This window comes from Gavia stellata, chromosome 2 (assembly GCF_030936135.1).
Source record: "Gavia stellata isolate bGavSte3 chromosome 2, bGavSte3.hap2, whole genome shotgun sequence".
NCBI lineage: Eukaryota > Metazoa > Chordata > Aves > Gaviiformes > Gaviidae > Gavia > Gavia stellata.
Window position 1 is genome coordinate 96,301,651 of NC_082595.1, and position 22,680 is coordinate 96,324,330.

A 22,680-nucleotide genomic window follows, 5' to 3' on the forward strand; every position below is an offset into this window, starting at 1 on the left:
GTTACAGTCTTCCAGTGAGATTTTTTTTTTAATTTGGGTCCCCTTTAGCTATGCCATAAAGAAGGAAAAAGGTTTTTCAGAGCAGCAATGCCAGTAGATTTTGCTGTCTTCTTTGTGGGAGCTGGAGCTTCAGTTGTCTCTCTCCTCTCCTGACCTTATGAAGGTTGCTTGACTGACAGGATATTTTTAGCTTCCATTTTTCCCATTGCCTTTGTATTATTTTGTTCAGGATCCGTGCCAGGCTAATCATTCTGGAGTTCCTGAATCTCCCCTTTTACTTTTTTTTTTAAATACTGCATATTAATGTGGAGAGTCCTTTGATGTTTAGAATTTCTTAAGTTTATTTAAAAACCAACATTTGTGTTTCAGAGAGCTCCTCAGTTATTTCCTTGAAGCTTCTTGTGTGTAAATTTTCTGGGCCTCTCCTTTGTAACATACTCAGTTTTATCAGATACTGGTTTGCTTTTTTGCAGACATAATTTTTCTCTTCCTTACATATGATTTTAATGAGATGGAGTCATATTCTTTTTCCAGTTACAGAACAGTCTTGCTTTTTCTTCATGTTTGTTTCATGACTTACCCATTTACCTGCGGCATTGAAATTCAAGGTTTTGGGGTGGTTTTTTTCTTTTTTTAGTTTCCCTGCTGCTTATGGCTTTGTCGCCTTTACTTCTTGTTTCATTGCAGAATATCTACAGTGCTGTTTCTTGCCTTTTTTTATTAAGGAGATTGTCCCTGAGCACTATGCAGTCAAATTCCCCCTCTGCTTCAAAATTTATTATTTGTGGTTTTCCCTTTATCCTACTATCCCACAATAAAAAGAGGGATATGACAGACCTGTCTGGGAGTGTAGTGACCTTCCAGGACTGTATTTGGAGAGGTCTAAAGCATGTGCTTTCATATATAGGAGCTACACATTTTTGTATCATTTACTATGTTACTTGAGAACAAGGTTTAAATTTGGGACTTGTATCCTTGTGCGGTACTACCCAGTGCGGGACTTGTCTTCTAGGTTCAAAATGATGATGTAATGTTAATCATTTATGTTACAATATGGTTTAATGTTGCTGAGTGTTACTATGGCAAGAAGGTTAAAGATACCAAACCTCAGATTTAGCCCTTCTTTCTGATTCTCTTCGTTCCATGCAACATTACAATTTGAATACAGTTATTAATACTTGCGCTGTATAAACATTTTGTGCCTTGTGACCATCTAACAAGTCAGTTGCTCGCTGAAAACTGGTTTGAATTAAATGGGGATGTGCCACAAAAATGTATTTGAATCAATTCAGCATTGTTCAAGCATAGCAAAAGCCGTTTTGTTTTGTAAATTTAGCTGACAAGTTTAAGTAGTTTAAGACGCCTCCTGATTTTGATTTCCCTGTGAATGTTGGGGGCAGAAGAACTGTCAGGTAGCCTGGAGGAAAACATAAAATTGGAGGGTTTCTCATGGATTAAGAAAAGAAGATTGCTCAGTATTTTGTCAATTACCTGCTGTATACAACCAAAACTAGGACTTGGTTGTAGTCTTCAGCTTTTGAGGCTAATGGGTCGATTTTAGAAATAATTTGGCATTGATTCCTCATTAATTTCTAATCACCTCTGCCAGCTTGTTATAAAGTGTGAGGGGGTTCATGTAATTTATGCTGCTAGGATTGGTTGAATAATTTGGCTTTGTTCTGACCGGAAATAGCATCAGTATTACAGGTTTCTTGAAAACTAGTTCTTTGAATATACAGTACTGAATAACATGTGAAAACTGGCTAGCACTTCTCTAAGTGTATTGCTTGGCTTATTCACAATTGGAAACACCTGTTTGCATTTTCTTGTTAGATACTTCGAGCTGCTTCTGTTTTGTTTTGTTTCCTGCAGTCAGAAGCATATCACAAATTGATAAAATATTTTACTGTGTTTGAAGTGCCTAAACTTAGACAGATAGGATCTTCTTGGGAGGCTTTGAAAAGTAGCTACCTCTCTCACTTACTGAGAGCATTTTCATTAGATAACTTAAATGTAAATACAGAAGAAGGATAGATATTAGCAGAGGGACTGTTGTTAGAGTATTGATGCTTCTCTCTTCTTGCCTACACTGAGCTCTTTTCCTGGAGGGCTGGGGAAGCTCATAGAGTTTGCATGCTGCTTTCACTTATGGTGGTAATTCTTCCCACCTTGCACCAAGAACAAAGTCCAAGTACTGTTTCTTCATTCTTTTGAATACAGAAAAAATTAGTACCTTCTCACATAATAAAATAGATGAGTGGTGAGCTTTACACACACACTCCTGTGCTCATCACACAGTATAATGAGGTCTGTACTCAAACCATGAGGTGCTCAGGGAAGAGCATGATGTCTGTGAGGACACTGTTACTTGGGGATGGCTGTAGAGCGCACTGCTCATATTTGCCCTTCTGCGTACGTAGAGCCAGGGGCTAGATATTCTGGGTAAACTCTAGCGGTGGCATAAGCTTATATGAAATTGTAATACTGACCACTGAAGAGCCTTAGAAATCTCATGATGACAGGTATTTGCCCTGCTCTTCAGGCTAATGTCGTCTTCAGGTTTGCTGGTATCGTTCCTTGGTTTGTACCCTAAATTGGATGCAGTGTGGCTGAGTGCTTTTACACAGCAAATGGTATTTCATTCTTTGTGATTGTTTTATATCAAAGATGCTATTTATGGTACTATAATTTCATCAACTTTAAAAGCAGAAGGATTAGCATTTGCTTCATTACAGTGTTTGGGTATGTGAATAGAAGTTTATAAACTTGACAGTATTTCTTAAGTGCTCATGTTCCTTTAGTTGTGGGTGTGGGTTTAGTCTCCTAATTATAGTACTCTTCTAGGAGGGGCAGATGAAGTGAATCACTGTTCTAGGGCTTTACGGTTTTTGTCCCACTGTCTAAGGAGGGGTGAAATTCCTCTGTATACTTTTGTATTCTGAACATTGCGTGAGGTCACTGTACTGAAATTCTTACTGTGGAAATGATTTATACCATTTGGTGACTGCTTTGGTGTTACTAATTTGATAAGTGACAACAGTGCATTCTCTAAACTGGCATTACTGTTTTGAATACTGATATGTTAAATAATTTTCTAGTCTGAAGCTGTTTTTTAAAAATAAAATGGTCTGCTCACCATTTTTGATGAGTAAATCTCATAGGAAAAAGTACAATGCGTATCACTGATGCAAGTAAAGACTATCTACATTTGCAGAAGTAATTTTTAAAGAAGAATAATAATTTTAAACAAAAAATCCCGGTGTAAACAAAAATATAACTACAAGTTGCTTAGTCTTCATCATTCTATTCAGTCTTGTTTTTTCACTTTTGTTCTCTTCTTTCATGGTAAAACTCTTAGTCCTATGTTATGAGCAGCTTGCAACAAGTCTTGAAAAAATGCTACCCTCTTGATCAGATTTATTGGGGAAAAAAAAAGGAACAAAAAAAAGGCAAACCTGCCCATTCTGCATCTACTGAAATATGTGATCTCTGAGCTTCACAGATGCTTCTTATAAGAATACAGATGGAGCAAATATAGTTTGAAATTTCTCAAATTTTCTTCCTGTCCAACAGTTGACTTAAAATAAATCCTGAGTCTGTTTGGAGAAAATAGCAGTAAGTAACAAAAAATTGAGTGGGAAGGAGACCTTAAAAGGCAGATACAATGCAAGTCTTGGGTTTTTTTGTATGGCATCATTACAGCGGGTAAGCATTACATGTTAGGTTTTGTTTTTCTTTAAAAAAGATTGTAATTCATTGACCCACAAGCTGCTATTAAAACACACAGATATACTTTTTTTCCACCAATGTCTGTTTTGTGTCCAAGCACACCCATGAAGTACATGTCGATCAACAGATTTGTCCGTGCTATTATGTTTGTTAAATAGGAAGAGATTTTATTTTTTTAAAGAATAACATTTGTAGCGTTCTCTGAAAGCTGGTGTTATCAATGCTAATGTTAATGTACCAACATTAATTTAAATTATCTGTGTGATATTAGTGATACATGTTTCTGTAATCCCTTCATGATGCTGTTTTTAAAAATGCCTTTGTTGTAGCCCAGCTACACTGGAATTATTTTCTAATAACTCCTGACTTCTAGTAAAGAAATGGAGATCAACTTTATGTTAATGTATAAATCTGTCATGCATCCGTATTTTAAATACTCAGTGGAATTCTGGTTGGGTTTTTTTGCTTTTCTTACCCTCCCTCTTCTCAAAGTTATAGAACTAAGAGGTCACAACAAGGATCATCAAATGTAGGGACAATTTTCCTACAAGAAGCAATTAACTTTATCTGTTTACCTCTCAACCTAAAGAAGAGGTGACTAAGAGGAAGATGGGGCGATAGTTTGTAGAACGTGTTTAGGAGGCAACTGTTCAATGTCTCTTCCAATACAAGGACTGGGATGTGTCAGAAAAGGTTGCTGCTCTGCAGGTTCAGAATCAAACAGCAGGAAATGCTACTTCATACATTTTGTGGGTAACTGGTAAAACTCCTCGTGGTAGGATGTTCTGGATGTTAAAAGGGCCTGATAATGACTGGACAAATGCCACGAAAGAAAAGGTGTCTGGAACTAAAAAAATGCAGAGATCTCACTGCTGACTCAGCCACAAATAGTGTGAAGCTGGACAGATACTTGGTAAAGTGTCATTGTGGCTTGCTTAGTTCCTGAATTCCTTGCTATTCATCTCTCTTGCTCACTGCTGGATGCAAGGCTAAATAGATCTTTTTGGATTGATGTGGTACAGCCAGGTTTTTTTTGTTGTTGTTCTGGGATTTCAGTTAAGGTTTCACTCACTTTGTGGTTTTTATGTTCTGGGGAGACTTTTTTAAGATCGTAAAACTTCATTTTTCATTAACTAGTTATCTCACAACAACTCTTTTTTTAAGTCATAGTTCAAGCCTTTAAGTTAGGTGAACTAAATGCCATCCTTTTAAAGTTTCAGATTTAGAGATCTGAGGATGTTTCTTATTCAACTTGAAAAACGTTGAGGAATGATTAAATGGTAAAAATATGCAAAATCATTGCTTAAAAGGGGTATCTCTAGCCTATGGCAAAGAATCCTAAGAAATGAAAGCTACAGTTTTCTTAAGCAAAAACTTCGCTCTTTGAGAAAAGATTTTGCGTGCTTGTATTTTTCTAGTGATCATCTGGTTTGTTTTGGTGGAGGAACTAAAGGAATTGCTTGTTTAAAAATTCACAGTGTAAAGAGTAGTAGTGATGATCCCAACACCAGGAGGAAGAAAGAACGCTTGCAAGTCTGGCCTAGAAATGTGGCAAGAGGAGAAACGTGAAAAGCCATGTAAGAGTAAATAAATTCTAAATCATGTGGGAGCCACCCTGGAATGGCAGAGATGGCAGCTTAAGGATTTTGTACTTTACCCGTAATATTTCTAAACAGCCTTCAGTTCTGTGCAATTTTTTCTTGGCCCTAAAAGTAAGCACAGGTCTTGGATTTGTGAATAGATTAAGCTAATACTATCTTCTTTTCACGTCTTTGAATAGCGATTAAGGTTTTAAAGTTAAGCATACGGAATTTAGGAATTACTGGAATGAATTTGCTTTTAGCTGAGACTGATGTATAAGTGTGCTAGGGTGTAGTCGTTAATCATTTCATCTCGTATTGTTTCTAAACCAAGATAGTGTCTTAGTTTAGCATGCGGAAAATAATGAGCTGCTCCGTATATCTTTTCCTTTTCTTCGTTTAATGTGAGAGTTTAAGCCTGCTTTAGTGCACGCTGTGTGAAGCCAGTACAGTTGCAGAATATTTGGTTCTTTCTCTTCTTTTAATGCTGGTCATTCCCCCTCATCACGCGACGGTGCCTTCAGCTGCCCCGTGGCTGTTCCTCCAGGGCTGGGCTCTCAGGGGTGGTGGTGTGCTGCTCTATCACAAGGTGGAAAACTGGGACAAAGAGACCTGCCTGAGGCAACAGGGTGGGTTTGTGGCACCATGGTGAGGAAATCTGAAGATTTCCTAAATCCTGTAAAGTTGTCTCCGTATTTAATTTTTTTTTCCACACTTTTTCAAAAGGATTTCATGTCACTTAATAATCTGCTACTGGCTAACACCCATGTCTTCAAGTCATCATGTAGCTCATAGGAAACTGCTGCCATTTGGATTGTCTCACACTCCAGGTTTTGGTGGATTGCATATTTATATTTTAGTTTGGATCTGATTCAAACTAAGTAATTCCTGACTAAATCTATTAATAAACTTATGAATGCAGGTCAAAATGTTTGCTCTGTTTTCTCCGAGTGTTCAGACTGGAATGACAATGGCTTTCTGCTTCCCTGGAAAGTGAATCCATCAAACCAGCTTTTAGACATGTTCCTTGGTTTGCTGTTTCTAAAAACATTCAAGATCTGATGTGTAAGAGCCTCTTCTCCTGACTAAAATTTGGATGAGCTTAATTGCCATATGATTATTTTTTTTCTTTTAGTGGTAACTATTTAAAGAATTCAAATTAAGACAGAAGCCAGTCATTCTTGTTTATTTTAAAAAAATCTTCTAAGAGGTATAAAATGCTAGCCATACAAATTCTGCTAATCAGCTATGCTGCTTTTACTTTACAAAGCAAGCAGTGATTCCTGCTTTGGTCTGCTGGTATTTTGAGATGCCTTGTAATCTTAGTTTTGTTGGGGGTGGGCATCTTTCTGTCCACAGGATTTTTTTTTTTCTGTCTAGCTTTGTATTTTTTTGTTCATTTTAACAGGTGCATACAGTACTTGCTCAGGATAGAAAGTAGTGCAGAATGAATAGAAGCAAGGGTGAGGCTTTTATTTGAAAGAAAAAAAAAAAAGCTGAGGAGGAAGTTCATTGCTGAAAGGGTTATTGTAATCAAGTTTATCATGGGAGCTTGCTGTTGTGTAACAGAAACTCTAGCTTGTCCATACCTGTCTTAAAGCATTACTTAATGAAGAAAGAAAACAAACCTACAAAAATATTTATGAAATTCAATAAAATTTATTCCCAAACTCTTAAATTTCAACACATTATGACAGTTCAGCTCCTTATTGGATTACTCTCTCCATTTGTAGAAAGACCACATTTTTCAGAAAAGTGATATATGTCAGAGTTAGCTTGTGAGCATGATAAGGCTAACGCTCAAGCACGTGTCTCTGTTGGTTTAATAATATTGAAACTCATTTATTCAAAAACCACTTTAGCCAGGAATCATGTAATGAACAAGATGTCTTCCTCTGAAAGTAACATATTAAGAGGTCTGCTATGCATCCAATGAAACTCTCTTCTCTTTTTTTTTTTTTTTCCTAGTAAAAAGGTGCGTGTTTGTATGGGAGGTAGCCAGATTGGTAGTACTGTGAGAGTACACACAAAACAAAGATGCTTCTCGCTTCCTGTGCAACAATGATCAGGAGTAATTTGGGATTTTAAGATGTAGATGTTTCAGCTGAGACAGTTATCAAAGGAGACAGCAAGAGAGGCTGCCAGTGTAACTTCTATGACTTTTTTTTTCCCTCTGCCCATTTGTTGCCAGGCAGATAATTTGGGCAACGTGTTTGCCTGGGTTCAAGGTGGACAAATTGTTTTCATTATTTTGAGTTAACCTTTCAGTTATCCTTTCTGCTTGATGAGAGGCTTGTAAAGCAGCAACTTCATGTTTTTTTCTAGTGGAAGAAGTCTCATAAGATGCATATTTCTTAGCAGTTATCTAAATGGAATTGTAGCAGTTTCACCCATCTTTGTTCGTCTTGTCATTTGGTTCCCTTTTAATAATTCGTGGCACACCCTCTCGCTGTTACATGAGTATCTGTATGTGATTCATGGATATCAGGGTTTGAAGAAATGCGTCCGCTCATTTAGTCCACATAAAAATGGCTGCACCGAGTCAGACTCAAGGCTCATTGAATTTGGTCTCCTGTTTCTGATAGTGACCTAGGAAAGGATGTAGGAGCAGAGTGCAGTGGCTCTCCCCAGTATACTTTCACACTCGCCAGCAATTCACAAAGTCTGGAACATTTCTACACAGCAGTGGTAACACTGCTTACAGTGCCCAGCCTTTACATCACGTGTATCTTTTCTGTATACCTTGTGCTCTGGCAAAGAAGGCATTCGTGAAAAATTTAGCTTGAGACTACAGAGAATCTAACTGTACAATAGAGTTGACTACATTAATTTTGCTATATAACCCAGCTGGGAAAAAAGTATTTTTGAGTGCTGCTTTTTTTTTTTTAAAGTTTCTATTCATAATAAAACACAGTGTTAAAGCACATTTAATTTGTGTGGGATGGCTGTTTTGCTGCTGTTCCAGGTGGGATGGTGATGGTCCCTGAGAGGTGGGCAGAGGTTAGGCAAGGGGGGAAAACATGTCATTTAAAAAATTCGTTGATGCGTGTTTGTATGGGAGGTAGCCAGATTGGTAGTACTGTGAGAGTACACACAAAACATGAAAAAAAAATCTTCAGTAATCTAGGAGTTTGAGCTGGCCAACGACATTAAGGATGTAGTACATAACGATTGGTTCACAAGGTCATTTCATTCAGTTTTAAATACTAATTTGGGTGTAAATTTCACAGCTGATACAGTTATTGTCTATTCTTTTATGTAACCTGCCTGTACTGTGGCTGGTGTCATCCCACATGAGGCTTATGCTGCAGATGACCAGATGTATCTGAACCAGTTGAGCAGCAGAAGCAAAATAAGGTGAATCAGGCTCCATAGAGCACTTGGCTGCTGTGCTTGTCATTGGTACCTAATTTTACCTTGTGTAATTTTAAAGCTAGTTTGGGTTCTTGGCAATGTGTGTTTCAATGCAGGCTATATTCAAAGATGTTTACACATTAGGGTATCCACTTGATTTATTACTTTTACAATAACTTTTTGTTTTATGAACACGTCTTGCTTTATGCAAGGATTGAACCAAAATTCTGGATTGTGTTGTAAAAACCCCTTCACTGAACCTCCTAACTTGATGTTTTCCAAATCTTCAAGTTAAATTGCTTTCTTAGTCCATTTCCTGAGAAGCTTGGTACACTCCTTTTCAAACTTGGTCTAGGTTGACTTGGTCATCTTAATAATGATGAAGCCTTGCTGTTTTTTAGATAATTCCAAGCATATCCAAACTCTAAATGTCAAAGATTCCCAGAGACCTACAAAAAGCCAATAATGAAAAAGTGAGGTTGGACTTCATTAAAAGAACCACTTAGGAAAGATGTCCACCACTGAACTTGAGCAGTATAGGTGAAGGTAGGGCCTTGGAGAATGTGCAGGCATGGGAAGAAAGGGTTCTTGGCATGGAAGTTCACAGGTAGAAGGATGATGAGGAAGGGAACTGTGCTGCGGAAAAAGTACTGAACAGGAGAGGAGGATGGAAGGGGAAAAATATAAAAGGGAGAATTTAAAACAGCTCTATAATTAATTCTTTTCAGAAAGGATAGAACATTATCACAGTAAAATAAACTGCACTGTGAATATGTAAGTAATGGCTGCTGGGATATTGTCCTGATACAGGAGCAGGAAACAGCCTATACAGTCATCTAAGAAGAGAGTCAGTCAGACCACATTTAAAACAAGAAGCTATGGAGCCTGCAAATGAATCTAGAAAGCCAGCCAATGTATACTGTTTCCTCCTTCTTGATCAGCAACATTCTGATATTGTCCAAACAAGCAGGAGAAGCTGCAATCTTGGCTTACCCAAAACAATTACCTGTTACTGTGATCTGATTATCATGCTAATAGTTTGGCTCATCCACTTCTGAAAACCAGCTTGTTCTTTTCTAATACAGGTGAAAAATTCCATGTAACTTTGAAAGATAAAGGCAACGGATTTAAGTAGGCTAATGAATTTTTATCATCATGAAAAATCTTGTTCTAGACACTTCTTCACCAACTCAATAGTGTATATTTTGTCCTCCTATGCTCAGTTGAAGATGGGGGGGGGGGAGAAAAGAAAAAAATATTCTCAAGTAGTACTTCTCTTTCCTGCTGCTTTCTGGAGAGGACCTGAAGTTACTGTATTTGTCACATGTGGGAATAAGATACAAAGACTTTAAAGATAAAACAGTTAAGAAAAGTTCTCGCTAACCTCTGTACCCAATCTAGACAAGTTATAGACTGTCAGCATTGTTGATCAGTCTTGAAGAAATCCCAGCTTGCGAAACACCTGAAAAGGCTAGCAGGTGGCATAACTTTAGAAGAGTTTTCTGACAGTCTTCCTGAAATTATTAAGTGCCCTCAAGGGTTTGTAACTGAGTTCTATATGTGGAGTGTTTCCCAGGGTCTCAAAACAAGGTGAGAGCTCAGTAACTCCACGTGCTGATGGACAGGGGAGTTATCCTAATATTTAGCACAGACATACAACTTGAAAATACATAACACAAATTTTTTTAATTTATGTTTGGATAAGTGAAAGTTATACTTGGAGAGCGTGTGGTGTATGATCTAATGCTGTCCCCTCTTATCCAAGTACTCCTCCCTTGGGGTTTAATCACAGGTGCTGGAGGCAGAGTTTTTTCACCTGAAGGAGGGAGGCCCCTGCTCTAGATCTTGCTTTCTTAGTTGATTTGCTGGTTGACTTTCAGTGCAACTTGTTTTATCAGGTTCTTTTCTTCTGGCAGAGATACATAGCTAGGTAGAAGGTGATAACTTTTATTAATTTTGAGGCTGCTTGTTTGCTGTATCTTGCTTTTTCTTAATATTGTCCTAACATTTGCTATGTTGGTTGCGTGGAATTTGGGTGTTCTGTCTGTTTTAACCCTCCCAGTATGTATGAAATTTTGCAGAATAAGAGATTTGCTGTATGAACTTAAGGCTTTTTCAGAATTAAACTGAGTATGAACAGGGTATGTAGTGACTGGTGAAAATTATCAGTGCTTGGTTACTGAAACACTCTACAGTCTCTGCAGTCCTCAACCTTTTAGCCTTCAGCCCTTTGCTATGATGTGTCCTACTGAGATGTGATCTTGTGTTGGATTCAGCTTACGCTTGCAGTTTACAGCTCAAGAGATTACTGCGTACTCCTGGAAGCGTGGTGTTTGGTTCAACTTGCATCGTCATGACTCAGCGCTGTGTTGTAGAAACATGAGTACTACAGTGAATGTTTTTGAGCTTAGGGGGTCAAGCCCTGGAAAGTAGCAATTGATTTGGTTGATCTTTATGGTGGATTAGTAGGCCTTTCCTAGATCTGCATGTCCAGTTGTGAATACATGTCTTTATGAATGCACATAAACTAAAAACAGTTTTTGTGTGTTAACATCTTTTCTAAAATAAGCCAAATGATAGCTCTTGGTATTAATTTTTATTTGTAGTCTTTATACCATTTGTTTGCTCTTCAAGAAAAAAAAAAGCATCAGTTGTCGTGGCAAAGCAAAAAGTGTTTTCTAACCATTTTGAAAAAGAACCAGTTGGCTTCTCTAAATTGCAAACAAAAGCTTTGAAACAAAAGTTGGTGTTGGGCTTGAGGAGGAAGGGATGATTCACTAGTACCTAGGGTGGGAAAGCTGTCTCCTTAGCCTGATGCAGTGAGAGAAGCTCAGATATAAGGTGATATAGGTGCCTACCTAGAGCCCTCCAATTAAGAGCTATATTCCTTAAAGTACCTCTGTGATAAATTTAGACTGTTCAGATAACTTCACAGGTGATTGTTTGAGAATGAAAATGCTTCAAATGATTGAATTCCTATGTCTTAATTTATTATTCTCTGTGATATATTATTAAGAAGCTACTACTTTAACTGCTTTTCATTAAAGGGAAAATGTGTTTTCTTTATATCTAATTAAGAATAGTATTTAAGTGATGCTTTTATTTGAATTATGTGGGACTTTAATTTTTCTCCAAATACACTCAAGAGAAGTTACATACGATTCAGGTTTTGTTCCATATTGTTTTAGTATTCAATTTAGCATTGCTTTTTAAGAGGAATGGAAAGTGCTGTGAGCCTGGTCTTCTGTAGAAGTCTGGTAATGCGTGTTTTTCTCGCTTCTCAGGATAGTGCTTTAATGGTCTAAGCCAATTTTTAACACTGTTTAGAAAACATAATGAACATGATATGACTTCCTAACTGTTACAAAAAGTTGCATGTGTAATAGTAAGTGACAGCAGAATTATTCATTTGCTTGAGCATGTGTTCACGCAGTTAAGCAAGTCTGAACTGCAGTCTGAGGGAAGATCATTTAAAAAAAGAAAAGGAGATGTTGGCAATCATTCAAAACAGTAAAATTTGAGCATTGGCTACACAGCTTATATTAAAATAGATGAAACCAAATGATAGAATAAAAATGCATTATTTCGTTCTTACTGGTGGTGTAAACATGATTGCTCTGTTTTTAATCTGGTTTAGAAAAAACAGAAGCCTGAATTCACTCTTGTTCAGGGAAGTTTTGAATCTGTCCACAAAGTGTAAACCCCTGCTAAATTCCTATTAAAAGAAAGTATCTTATGCACAAATTGACTTGATAAATATCAATACATGACAAAGTGCTCTGCTGAATTAGAACCGCCAACACAAGCAGAAAAAGCATTGCTTTTTATATGTTTAAAATGGTAAAGTAGCCTGAACAACTGAAAATTATCACTTTAAGAGGTAAATGCAAGCAATCATTTAAAATGTAAAGAATGAGGAGTATTTAATCCAACAGTTAAAGTATTAAGAAATGAGGGTCAAGTCTTACAGTCCGTACTTACGCAAACTTCAGGTCCTGCTGAGTTCATTGTGAATAAGCATGTCAAAATCTGTCCGTAAGTTACATTTTTCTCTAGCAGGAAAACCTTAGCAGAAATTGGAAGAACTTTCCTCATGCAGTCAAGAGTTTTGAAAAGAGAGTTTCAGATTTATTTTCATGAATAAATATGCCAATATGGAATTAGATATTTTTTTTTAATGAAATTATATTAAAGATTCTGTGAAAAGGTTCTAGAGAATGTAGGCCTGCTGCTGAATGGGAATGGGGACGTGGTCACAAAGACCAAGGAGAAGACTAAGATGATGAATGCTTTTTTTGCCTCAGTGTTTGCTGATAAGACTGGCCTTCAGCAGTCCCAGGTCCTTGAAACCAGTGGGAAAGTCTAGTGGAAGGTAGACTTACCCTTGGTGGAGTATGAGCAGATTACGGAATATTTAAACAAACTGGACGTACGAAGGTTCATGGGCCATGATGGGATGCAGACGCAAGTGCTGAGGTAGCTGGCTGGTGTCATTGCAAGGACATTGTCAATGATTTTTGAAAAGTCATGGTGGCTGGGGGAGTTTCTTGAGGATTGGAAGAAAGCAAACATCACCCCTGTCTTCAAGAAGGGCAGGAAGGAGGATCTGGGGAACTAAAGGCCTGTCAGCCTCATCTTGATCATATTCATATTGATAAATATTATAAATAAATACATAAATATGATAAATATGCAAGGTGATGGAGCAAATAAATGTGGAAACCATTTCCAAATATAGAAGGCAAAGACGGTAACGACGAGTACTCAGCACGGATTTATGAAGGGGAAATCATCTGACCAACCTGATAACCTTCTATGATGAGTAGAAGGCTTGGTGGGTGTTGTTTGTCTTGACTTAAGTAGGGCTTTTGACACTGTCTTCCACAACATCCTCATTAACAAACTGATGAAGTTAAGAACTAGTTAAGTGGACTGCAAGATGGATTGAAAACTAAGAAAGTTCACAATGTGAAACTGGGAGGAGAGGCTGATAGACCAGATGGATATACTGCCATTTAGAAGGACCTTGACAGGCTGGAGAAATAAGCCAACAGGAACCTCATGAGGTTCAACAAAGGGAAATGTCAAGTCCTCCACCTGGGGAGGAATAAATGCAGACACCTGCACATGCTGAGGGCTGACTGGCTAGAAAGCAGCTTTTCAGAGAAGGTCCTGGGAGTCTTGGTGGACAAGATGCTGTGAAGATGAATGTGAGCCAGCAATGTGCCTGTGTGACAAAGACGAACATCATCCTGGGCTGCATTAGGCAGTGCGTTGTCAGCAAGTCAAGGGAGGTGACCCTTCCTCTCTACTCAGCACTGGTGAGACGCATCTGGACTGCTGGGTCCAGTTCTGGGCTCCCCAGTACAAGAAGACATGGACATACTGGAGTGAGTCCAGTGAGGCCATGAAGATGATGAAGGGAGTGGAGCATCTGACAAACGAGTTGATGCTGAGAGAGCTGGGACTCTTCAGTCTGGAGATGGAGAAGAGAAGATGTGGGGGGGTATGATGTGTGTATGAATACCTGAGAGGAGGGTGTAAAGAAGAAGAACCAGATCCTCCTTAGTGGTATCCAGTGACAGGATGAGCGGAAATGGACACAAACTGAAATACAAGAAATTCCATTTAAGCATAAGGGAAAAAAAAAACCAACCCAAACCTTTTTTCTTTTGTACAGTGAGGGTGGTGAAACACTGGAGCAGATTTCCCACAGAGCTTGTGGAGTTGCCATCTATGGACATACTCAAAATCTGACTGGACATGGTCCTGGGCAACCTGCTCTAGCTGACCTGAGGAAGGGGTTTGGACCTGATGATCTCAAGCAGTGCCTGCCAACCTCCACCCATCTGTGGTTCTGTGATCTCTTAGCTCTTTCGAGAGTTCACCCTCAATTGCACCCGTTTGGGTTTTTTTGTTTGGTTTGTTGTTTTGGTTGTTTTTTTCAATGCTCTTTCAATTTTGGAGTGTCTGGAGACATACTGATCACTTCACAAAAAAGGTAGTCGGTTGATTGCACGTCTGAAGCAACTTTTGTGGTTTTTTCATATATTTCATGGGCTTTAAAACTAGCACATTTCACTTTTTTTCTGCAGTCTGGTTCCATTCTTGCATGTGCGTTTAGTCATACAGAGTGCTAAAAGAGTCTGTATAAATAGTTCTGTATTAAATAATACAGAATTTAAAATGGATAACTAATTTAAAATCCATAACAAATATGGTAATAGAGCAGATGTATAATACCCTCTAACCCTCACCCTCTAAACCTGTCTTTCAGTCATGGCCTGTATATGAAGAAGTATACAGCAAAATGCTTGAGCTCGCAGCATTTTTAGACCTACCTCGTTTTCCAGATATAACAGACAGCTGCTTTCTTCACCCAGACATTCTGTGCATGAAGTACTTGATGGAAGCTAATTTACCTGGTAAATATTTTCCCAAACCCGAACTGATAAAATTTTTCTTTGGTTTATTAAACTCTAGCAAAAAAACTTGAATTACTACTTTAAAAGTGCCTACTCTTTTCTTTCTAATTTATACCCATGTAAGCTTGAACTGAAAGATAACTTCTATAGAAAGTACCCTCATCAAACATTTAGAGGATGTATTATAGGCCCAGATTGCAAGGGCACTCTGGTGTTGGCTCTCTAAGGCTGTGGAGTGGATACTTCATTTCAAATCTTTCAGTATCCATGTGAACTAAGAGGCACTAGTTGAATTCACGTGATTTATTAACTTCAGCTAAACAATTCGCGAAGTTGGGACCTGATTGCTTAGCACTGGATTGTCATATATAATAATGAAAATATATTCTATAATATTGCATATTAGCATTAATTTTATTATTATTATTATTAACAAGCAATGCTGTGTGACAAATCAGCTGCTGTCTCACTTGATTTCTGATTTAGTTTTGATATCATATATTGCATAAATATTGAATATTTTTGTTTATCTAAAATTAAGTCTTGAATACTGAATTGCCAAAGAAGGACCAGTAACTCCTGGTATGTGAACTGTCTGTTGGGCTACCATGCTTCCTATCAAATACCACTGTCACTGAAGATGAGTTATACAGACAAATAGCCTGTAAATTAATATTTTTTTTTCCTCAAAGCATTCCAACAATTAATAGTTTGTGGGGTTTTATTGTCTTATTTTGCAATTAGTTACGTTGAATAAAGCTACTTGGCTTTTCTGTGTACTCACAGTTGAACGAAGAGAAGACAAACAACAGATTTAGGGCTAAAATTCCAGAACAGAAATTCTGATTTTGTAGTTTTAAACCAGTGTTGTGCCAGAGCCTATAGAGGAACACATTATATTTCAGATTTTGAAGTATCAATTGAATCAGAGAAGCAGCTAGAAATTTGGCATTTTCAGGTTTATTATGGAGAAATACAAAGCTAAGTACTCTTTGAAAATTACTATAAAAGAAGACTATATTGTCCTTTACTTTTTCTTTGCAACTAAACTTTTTATTACGTAGAATAATTTTTTTACAATTTGAAAAAGGACTACTGTTGTTTAACAACTCCTAAAAAAAATTAAGCAATGAATCGGCAGTGCCTCTTAAGACGTTAAATAATAATGAAAAGGCCATTTTAAGTATCTGAAATAAAAGAACATATACTGACAGTATTTATAAGAAAATTTGGTTTCCAGATTTTGTTTAACTATTGTTAAACAAAGTCTTTGTAAGCAGCAAGAGAGTATAAAGTATAGCTGGATTAAGGTTGTACTTAGTCATACATTGCTAACCTTTGTGGAATCTGATGGTGATGTAATCAACTCCTGTATTTCTGGCTGAACAGGAAAGGTGAGAAATTTGGGGGATTTGTATCTGTGAAAAATAAGCATAGAGTAATAAGACACTGTATAGATGTCATACTGCTGCTTTTGGAGCTGTAGCTGTATCTTTTTGACATAACCCAGCTTTACAGTGTAATGCCTGTTTTCACCTAGGCTGGGATTGTCTGTAGCTCAGCCAGGTTTTGTCAGGGTAGCAGCAAGCATTGCCCTGCCATGCTGGGCTGCAGTTCATACCCAACTAACTTCTTTAAAACTAGCCCCTGTTCCTCTTTGCAGTACTGAATCCATCCTTGCATGGGTGTTTAGGCAACATGCAAGAAAAAAGTTTGTGACAAGTTTTTGGCTTTTTGGGGTTTTTTGAAACTATATTTGTGTAGATAGGCTTTCCCACAACAATGTTCAGGATGATCTTACAACATCATTCGAATAACATCAAAACACTATTAAAAAAAACGTGATTTTTTCCCCCATGTGAATATACAGTAAGTCACAACTGTTTTCCATGTAAGCACAGTGAAGGTTGCCTAGTATTTTTAAAAATACCCCAAAATACTTTTCAGCCTGAAAAAAATTGTTATGTAATGGTCCTAAAAGACATAAGCACTGTTTTCCTCAAATGACCAACATATTTGCACTGTAAAAGTACTTCTAGCTTGTCTCAACATACTCATTTTATATTTTTATTTGCATTAATCAGATGAATTGCATAATTGGACTTGTCGAGTGGTGAAAAAGATCTGTATTGGAGAAGCGGATTTCCTGACTCTTGTGCCTGGAAATATGTCAACAAGAAACGTGAAATACGATATTATTGCTGCAGCAGTTATTGTAGTTGTGCTCAAATTATTGTTTCTATTAGATGATCACTATGAATGGTAAGTGTACAGGCAAATCTCTAGCAAAGCCCAAATTTCAAATAGTGCAAATGACTGCCTTGGATCATTCTTTCTTTGGTAATATTAGATTTATAGTATTGGAATTTTGATTAAGTTCAGTAGCATAAAACATACGCTGAAGGCATTTTAGACATTAAATATTACTTCTTTTTAAAAATCATCAGTTTGAATCTGAAACTTGGAATAAAATTAGGGTGTAATTTTTGTCAGTTGTATTTGAACTTCACGTGAAAAGCGCAGTATTTGGATCTACAAAATAGCCTATTTTTTTTTTCAGGTTACTTTCAGATTTTGCTGCAGAAAGAAATAAAAATAACAAAGAAGGTACATAAATATTCTAGTAAAAGCAGTCTTACGATTTTGTAAATGAAATAACTTTGTATTCAGGCTTAAAAAGACTTGTCTTGTTGATCATTAAAATGTGTTTTTTGTCATTTGTTCTTTTAGGGCAAACCTTTATTCAAAGAAAACAGTAGATCTTGTTCACGTAAAATTGTTTCAGTTTACCTGCGTAATTCTTATTATACTGGATAGGGGAATTTGGTGCACATTTTGCTAGGTATCTTTCTGCTTCTCCTTGTGCATGTTTGCCTCTTGTTTTAGAATTTTATGCATGATAGGTGAAGATGAATGGATACACAGTAAAGAGGGAATGCACTTTGATCGTAAATAGCAGATACTTATTAGGGGCATCAAACCACGTTTATGATAAAATCCAAACTTGTTTAGTCTTGTTAAATAAAAAGTCTTAGTGTGTAACATATTTCAGATGTAATCTGTTTTCTTAGTCCAAATAATCCTGAGAGAGTGTGGAAAAAGCTAACAGCAATTAAGATAGAGAAGATAAAGGTGTGAACATGGTTCTTTGAGGGCAGAAAGACCAAATCAAAGATTAGAAATCTTCAGGAAGATGTTCCATGGCCTGATCCAGATCACAGTTGAAGATAAGATGAAAGATGTGTTACAGTGGTTTATCTTTTAAGCCTTCCATCCGGTTTTGGGTCCATTATGACCCTTCTGTTACTTTTTTTAAAATTTAAGTCAATCATGAAATTGGTGTTAACCATGTGTGAGCGCAATTACTGCTGTATCTAGAGATAGTCATCACTGTTAACTAAAACCGGTAATTCTCATTTTCAAGTGGATACACAAACTTATTTTGGATCTTATTTTTTTTCCTTTTAATTTCCCTTGAAAAGTTGAAGTACATAATAGTGACAAGAGTAGAAGTTGTGCAACTGCTTACAAGCTGAGGCTCAAAGCCATTAATGTCTTAATGGGGTTTCTCCCTTATTAACAAGTCTCATTGCCCTTGGGAATTAACAGCTCATTCTTTGCCCACTTTTTTACTTTAAAATCTGCTGGTGCAAAATGATGTATGTGGTGTTATGTTGTCCCTGTCCTTAAAATGTTGGGGTGACAGTGAGCAGCTGCGCAGAGGAGTTGCTGTGAGAATTTCTGTTAGAGCACTGATTAGTGCCAAAGCTCAAAACTGCCTCTGGCATTTTCCCAAAGTTACTGTGCTGAAATGAATAATGGTTAATACTGAGTTTTAAAGATCCAATTTATGTTGACTCCATTTTCAATTTAACTATCCTTTCTCCAGTCCTTTTTTTTTTTTTTAATTAAAAAACATAGTATTTCAGCTTCCACAGTTTTTCAAGACAGACTGGAAACTGTACAGTAGATAGTTGTAGTTACCTAGTGTGTTTGTGTGTGTATGTTCTATGAACTGCACACATACACAATACTGTTTGTGTTCAAATAAAACATGATTGAGATGTATATATGTATATGTGTATCACAGACCTGTGTATTTTCCAGTCAGCTCAGCTATATGAACATCAGACTAGGGGTACTGCCCAGCTAAATGGTTATTATAATGTAGCATTGTGTCTCTGACAGTGATTTTGCTTGTGACAGATGCTTAATAATTCATAGGAAGTTTAATAAAAATTTCTGTCCCCTGCCCCGACTGTCCTCACAGCACTTTAAGAGTATTTACTTAAACCTCTGGGTTTAAGGAGTTCATTAAAGAAGTCATATCCACACCTTTGAATTTTAAGAACTACTGAAGGGTCTTTCTTCCCTTCATTTGTCTGTTGCTTTTTGAGTCCATCCATATTTCTAGCATCTGAGGCATCCTGTGGCAGGATAACTTGAATAGCAAAAATGCAGATAGTACAAAATTTATATAAGCTTGATTATAAGAACAGTATATTAACCTCCAAAACAGTTTAAACAGCTAGCTGGCAAAGCTAAGCATGATGCAAGATTGCATGCAGTGCAGCTGGCGTGATGGGGAAATGCAAAGCCTGGTTAATTCACAATGCAGATAATCTGCCCTTGGGTATTAAGAGTTGATCATATTTTAAATATATAAATCTAAACCAAAGTTCTGTTTGGAATTCTTATACTTACTGTATGTACCCAGTTGTTCTACTTCAGTCCTGTGCCTCTTTGGAGCATTGATAATAAATGTGCTGCTAGAATGCCACATGCCTTAATGTTTTTGCACATGCTGATAAATTTCTGTTCACCTATCAGCGAGTGAAGTTCTTGTGCCTAAAAACATGGGAGGCTGATACATAGTGAATACAATTGTCTAGTTTATCTTTCCAGCCCTGTCAGGTTTAATGGGTAGTAGGCTAGACAGTGGGGAGTTGATGAAACTATTTGAAATTTTACATCTGAGCTTGTGTAGATTTTATGTGTTTAAGCCTAAGCTGGATGTATAGTTTCATTAATCCCTTGAAGTCAACTTTCAAACAGGTGAAGGCCGCTTTGCCCTGTGGAGATCTAGTTCATTTGGTAGAGAGAAGGGAAACTTTCAGACTTAACTTTCAGAAAGGAGGGGAAAGGTTTGAATTGTGCTAAATCTATGAAATCTGTTCTAAGCTAAGGGGCTTCTTCACACTTCTTACAACATGCTGTTCTTTCACTGCATTTCTGCATTCCTCTTTCTTACAGAATTGTTAGATCAAGTATGTTTTCTTTAAGCACACAGAATTCAGGATAGGTTTGGATACAGGTGGAAGACGCAGGGTCTAACTGCGTGGAGACCACCTTCTGTGTACTATATGTTTCTTTCACTTCTTCTCAACCTAAAATGTGTATGTTTTATTCAGGTGGTCCGTATTTTGAGTTCAAAAAGTGGTACAAGGTTATAAAATGTTGCTTGGATGTGGAGCAAAAGAAATTGGATGAAGAAAGAGCCAAGTAAGGGTTTTTTAAGTATTTTTCTTTTTTAAGGTAAACAGTTTTATGTGAAATCCTGACCCCCACAGAAATTAAAAAGTTGAGGAATTTGATCCACATTTCCATCCAGCAAGCTTGGGTGAATAGAGCGATTAAATCCCTATCTTAATTTTCTATTTACACTCATAATGTTTATCCAGCATATCAATTAATGCTCACTTTCTGTGACAAGTAGCTTATACAGCTGAACAATTAACTGATTACAGTAAATCTAGGCTTACATGCCTCAGTTTGTCTACTCTGAAAAAAGACTTCCTAGATTTGTTGGGGGGGCAGTGGCTTTTAACAGCACTAATCATTACATTATTTTAATACCTCTAGCAGTATTTGTAAGAAATTACTATTCTTTTACTTGTTTGCTCCAGCTTTTTTTTTCCCTAACAATTCTTATGTCTCTCACTGGTAGGTATCTGTGGAGATGTGAAAAGCCACTGTTTTATTCAGCCGAGAAGAAATCTAAAGTTCTTAAGAGAAGACGTGAGTAAACTTTGCCTCTTCCCAGCAAGGCAGAAATCTGCTTCAACTTTTCCCATCATAGAAAATCTGTAGCCCTGACTGTGATAACATTTACATCTTAAAATACTTTCTCTTCTCTCTTTCATCTTTGGGTACAATTAATGTAGTACTATTTTACAACCTGTGGCTGGAATTCTTCAAACAGGCATTCTCCTCATGCTTAACTGAAACTGCCTTTGCCAGTCTTCCTAATGACCTACTGAACCTCATCTCAGAATGAGTACTCTGTTCTCCTCTTCACTGGTTTGTCAGCTGCCTTTACATAACTGTGATCTTTATGAATTGTTGGTGGTCTTCCATAGCTTTCCTGTCCCTTTTCTCCTTTACTTCCTTATATCCTTTGGTATGGATATCCCAGTATGTCCTTTGGTAGACCTTGCATGTCCCTCTTCTCTCCCACTCCTTCTTGCAGTCTTCTATAGAAAGTGAGGAAGGCTTGTCTGAACGTGACTTTACTTGAATAGCTAGCTGTATGTGGTCAGAATGCAGGTACATCTACTTTATTTTAGTAGCTCTAGAAGTACTTACAAGAAATTACTGGGTTTTACGTTGACATAAAAGCAAACAAACAAAACAACAAAACACCCACTTATATGTGGAAATACAAAAAACCAGAATTTTATTCAACCAAATTATATCTGAAGGTCTTCATTCTACATTTAATAGTATCTAGTAAGCAGCAGATATTTGAAGAGACAAGTGTGGCAAGTGATATTTTTCCCTTTATATATTCTTCCAGTTTCTGGGACTTCTAAACAAGTTGTATAATCCTATTTAGTTTGTATAGCTCATGTTGGATTTATCTTTCAAGAATGCAGTTGGGGTTTTTTGCATTTTCTTACTTTTCAAGATTTGTTAGGGGTGATCCTGCAGTCAAGTCACGTTCTGTGGAAAAACATATTTAGGTTTATTTATTTCAAGCTGATGATTTGCTCAGATGCCCTTTACTTCCTGTGTTTATAAGAAAAAGTGAATAATGATTCATTGTTCATCATTTCTGTGGCACTCTAGATTCCACTTCTGGCTCTGCTTCTCTTCAAGCTAGAAGAAGACCGCTCGATTATGGAGCTTTACCCCTGGCTGTTGCAAGCAGGAATATCACATAATGCCATTGTAACTGGGCAAGATTAATCTTAAAACAAATTTAAAATAGTAGAGACAAATAGTGATCTAGAACACTTACGTGCCAGATACAGGTTTTGAGAAACTTTCCTCAGCCTTTATTTTTGATGGTAGATTTTAGTGTCCACTTGAATGATAAGCTTCTCAGTCCTTGGACTACTTTAGGATGTCTCTTCTGCTTTTTTTCCTGTTTATGAATGAGTTTATTCAGATACGGGTCATATAAAGAAGTTGAAGCTCCAACAACAGTATTTTTTAACCTGCTTTTTATCCTAGGGAAACAAGGCTTAGGCGGTCATAGTGTGTGTGCTGATCTATCATCATACCTTCTTTCCCTTCTCAGCCTCAGCAACTTAGGAAAGTTTGTCATTCTTTCACTAGCAGTGGGGAAAGTTGGAGTGGAGTTTGTTTTG

General features: G+C 37.1%; 1 protein-coding gene across 1 annotated transcript in view; it reads left to right on the forward strand.

Annotated features, from left to right (window-relative positions):
* TAF1B (TATA-box binding protein associated factor, RNA polymerase I subunit B) overlaps positions 1-22,680 on the forward strand; it is a 49,375-nt gene that overhangs the window by 21,548 nt on the left and 5,147 nt on the right. The window contains exons 9-13 of the mRNA XM_059835346.1: positions 14,941-15,088; positions 17,173-17,350; positions 17,649-17,695; positions 20,500-20,590; positions 21,036-21,106. Coding sequence (XP_059691329.1) covers positions 14,941-15,088; positions 17,173-17,350; positions 17,649-17,695; positions 20,500-20,590; positions 21,036-21,106 — 535 coding nt within the window. The remainder of the gene's footprint in view (positions 1-14,940; positions 15,089-17,172; positions 17,351-17,648; positions 17,696-20,499; positions 20,591-21,035; positions 21,107-22,680) is intronic.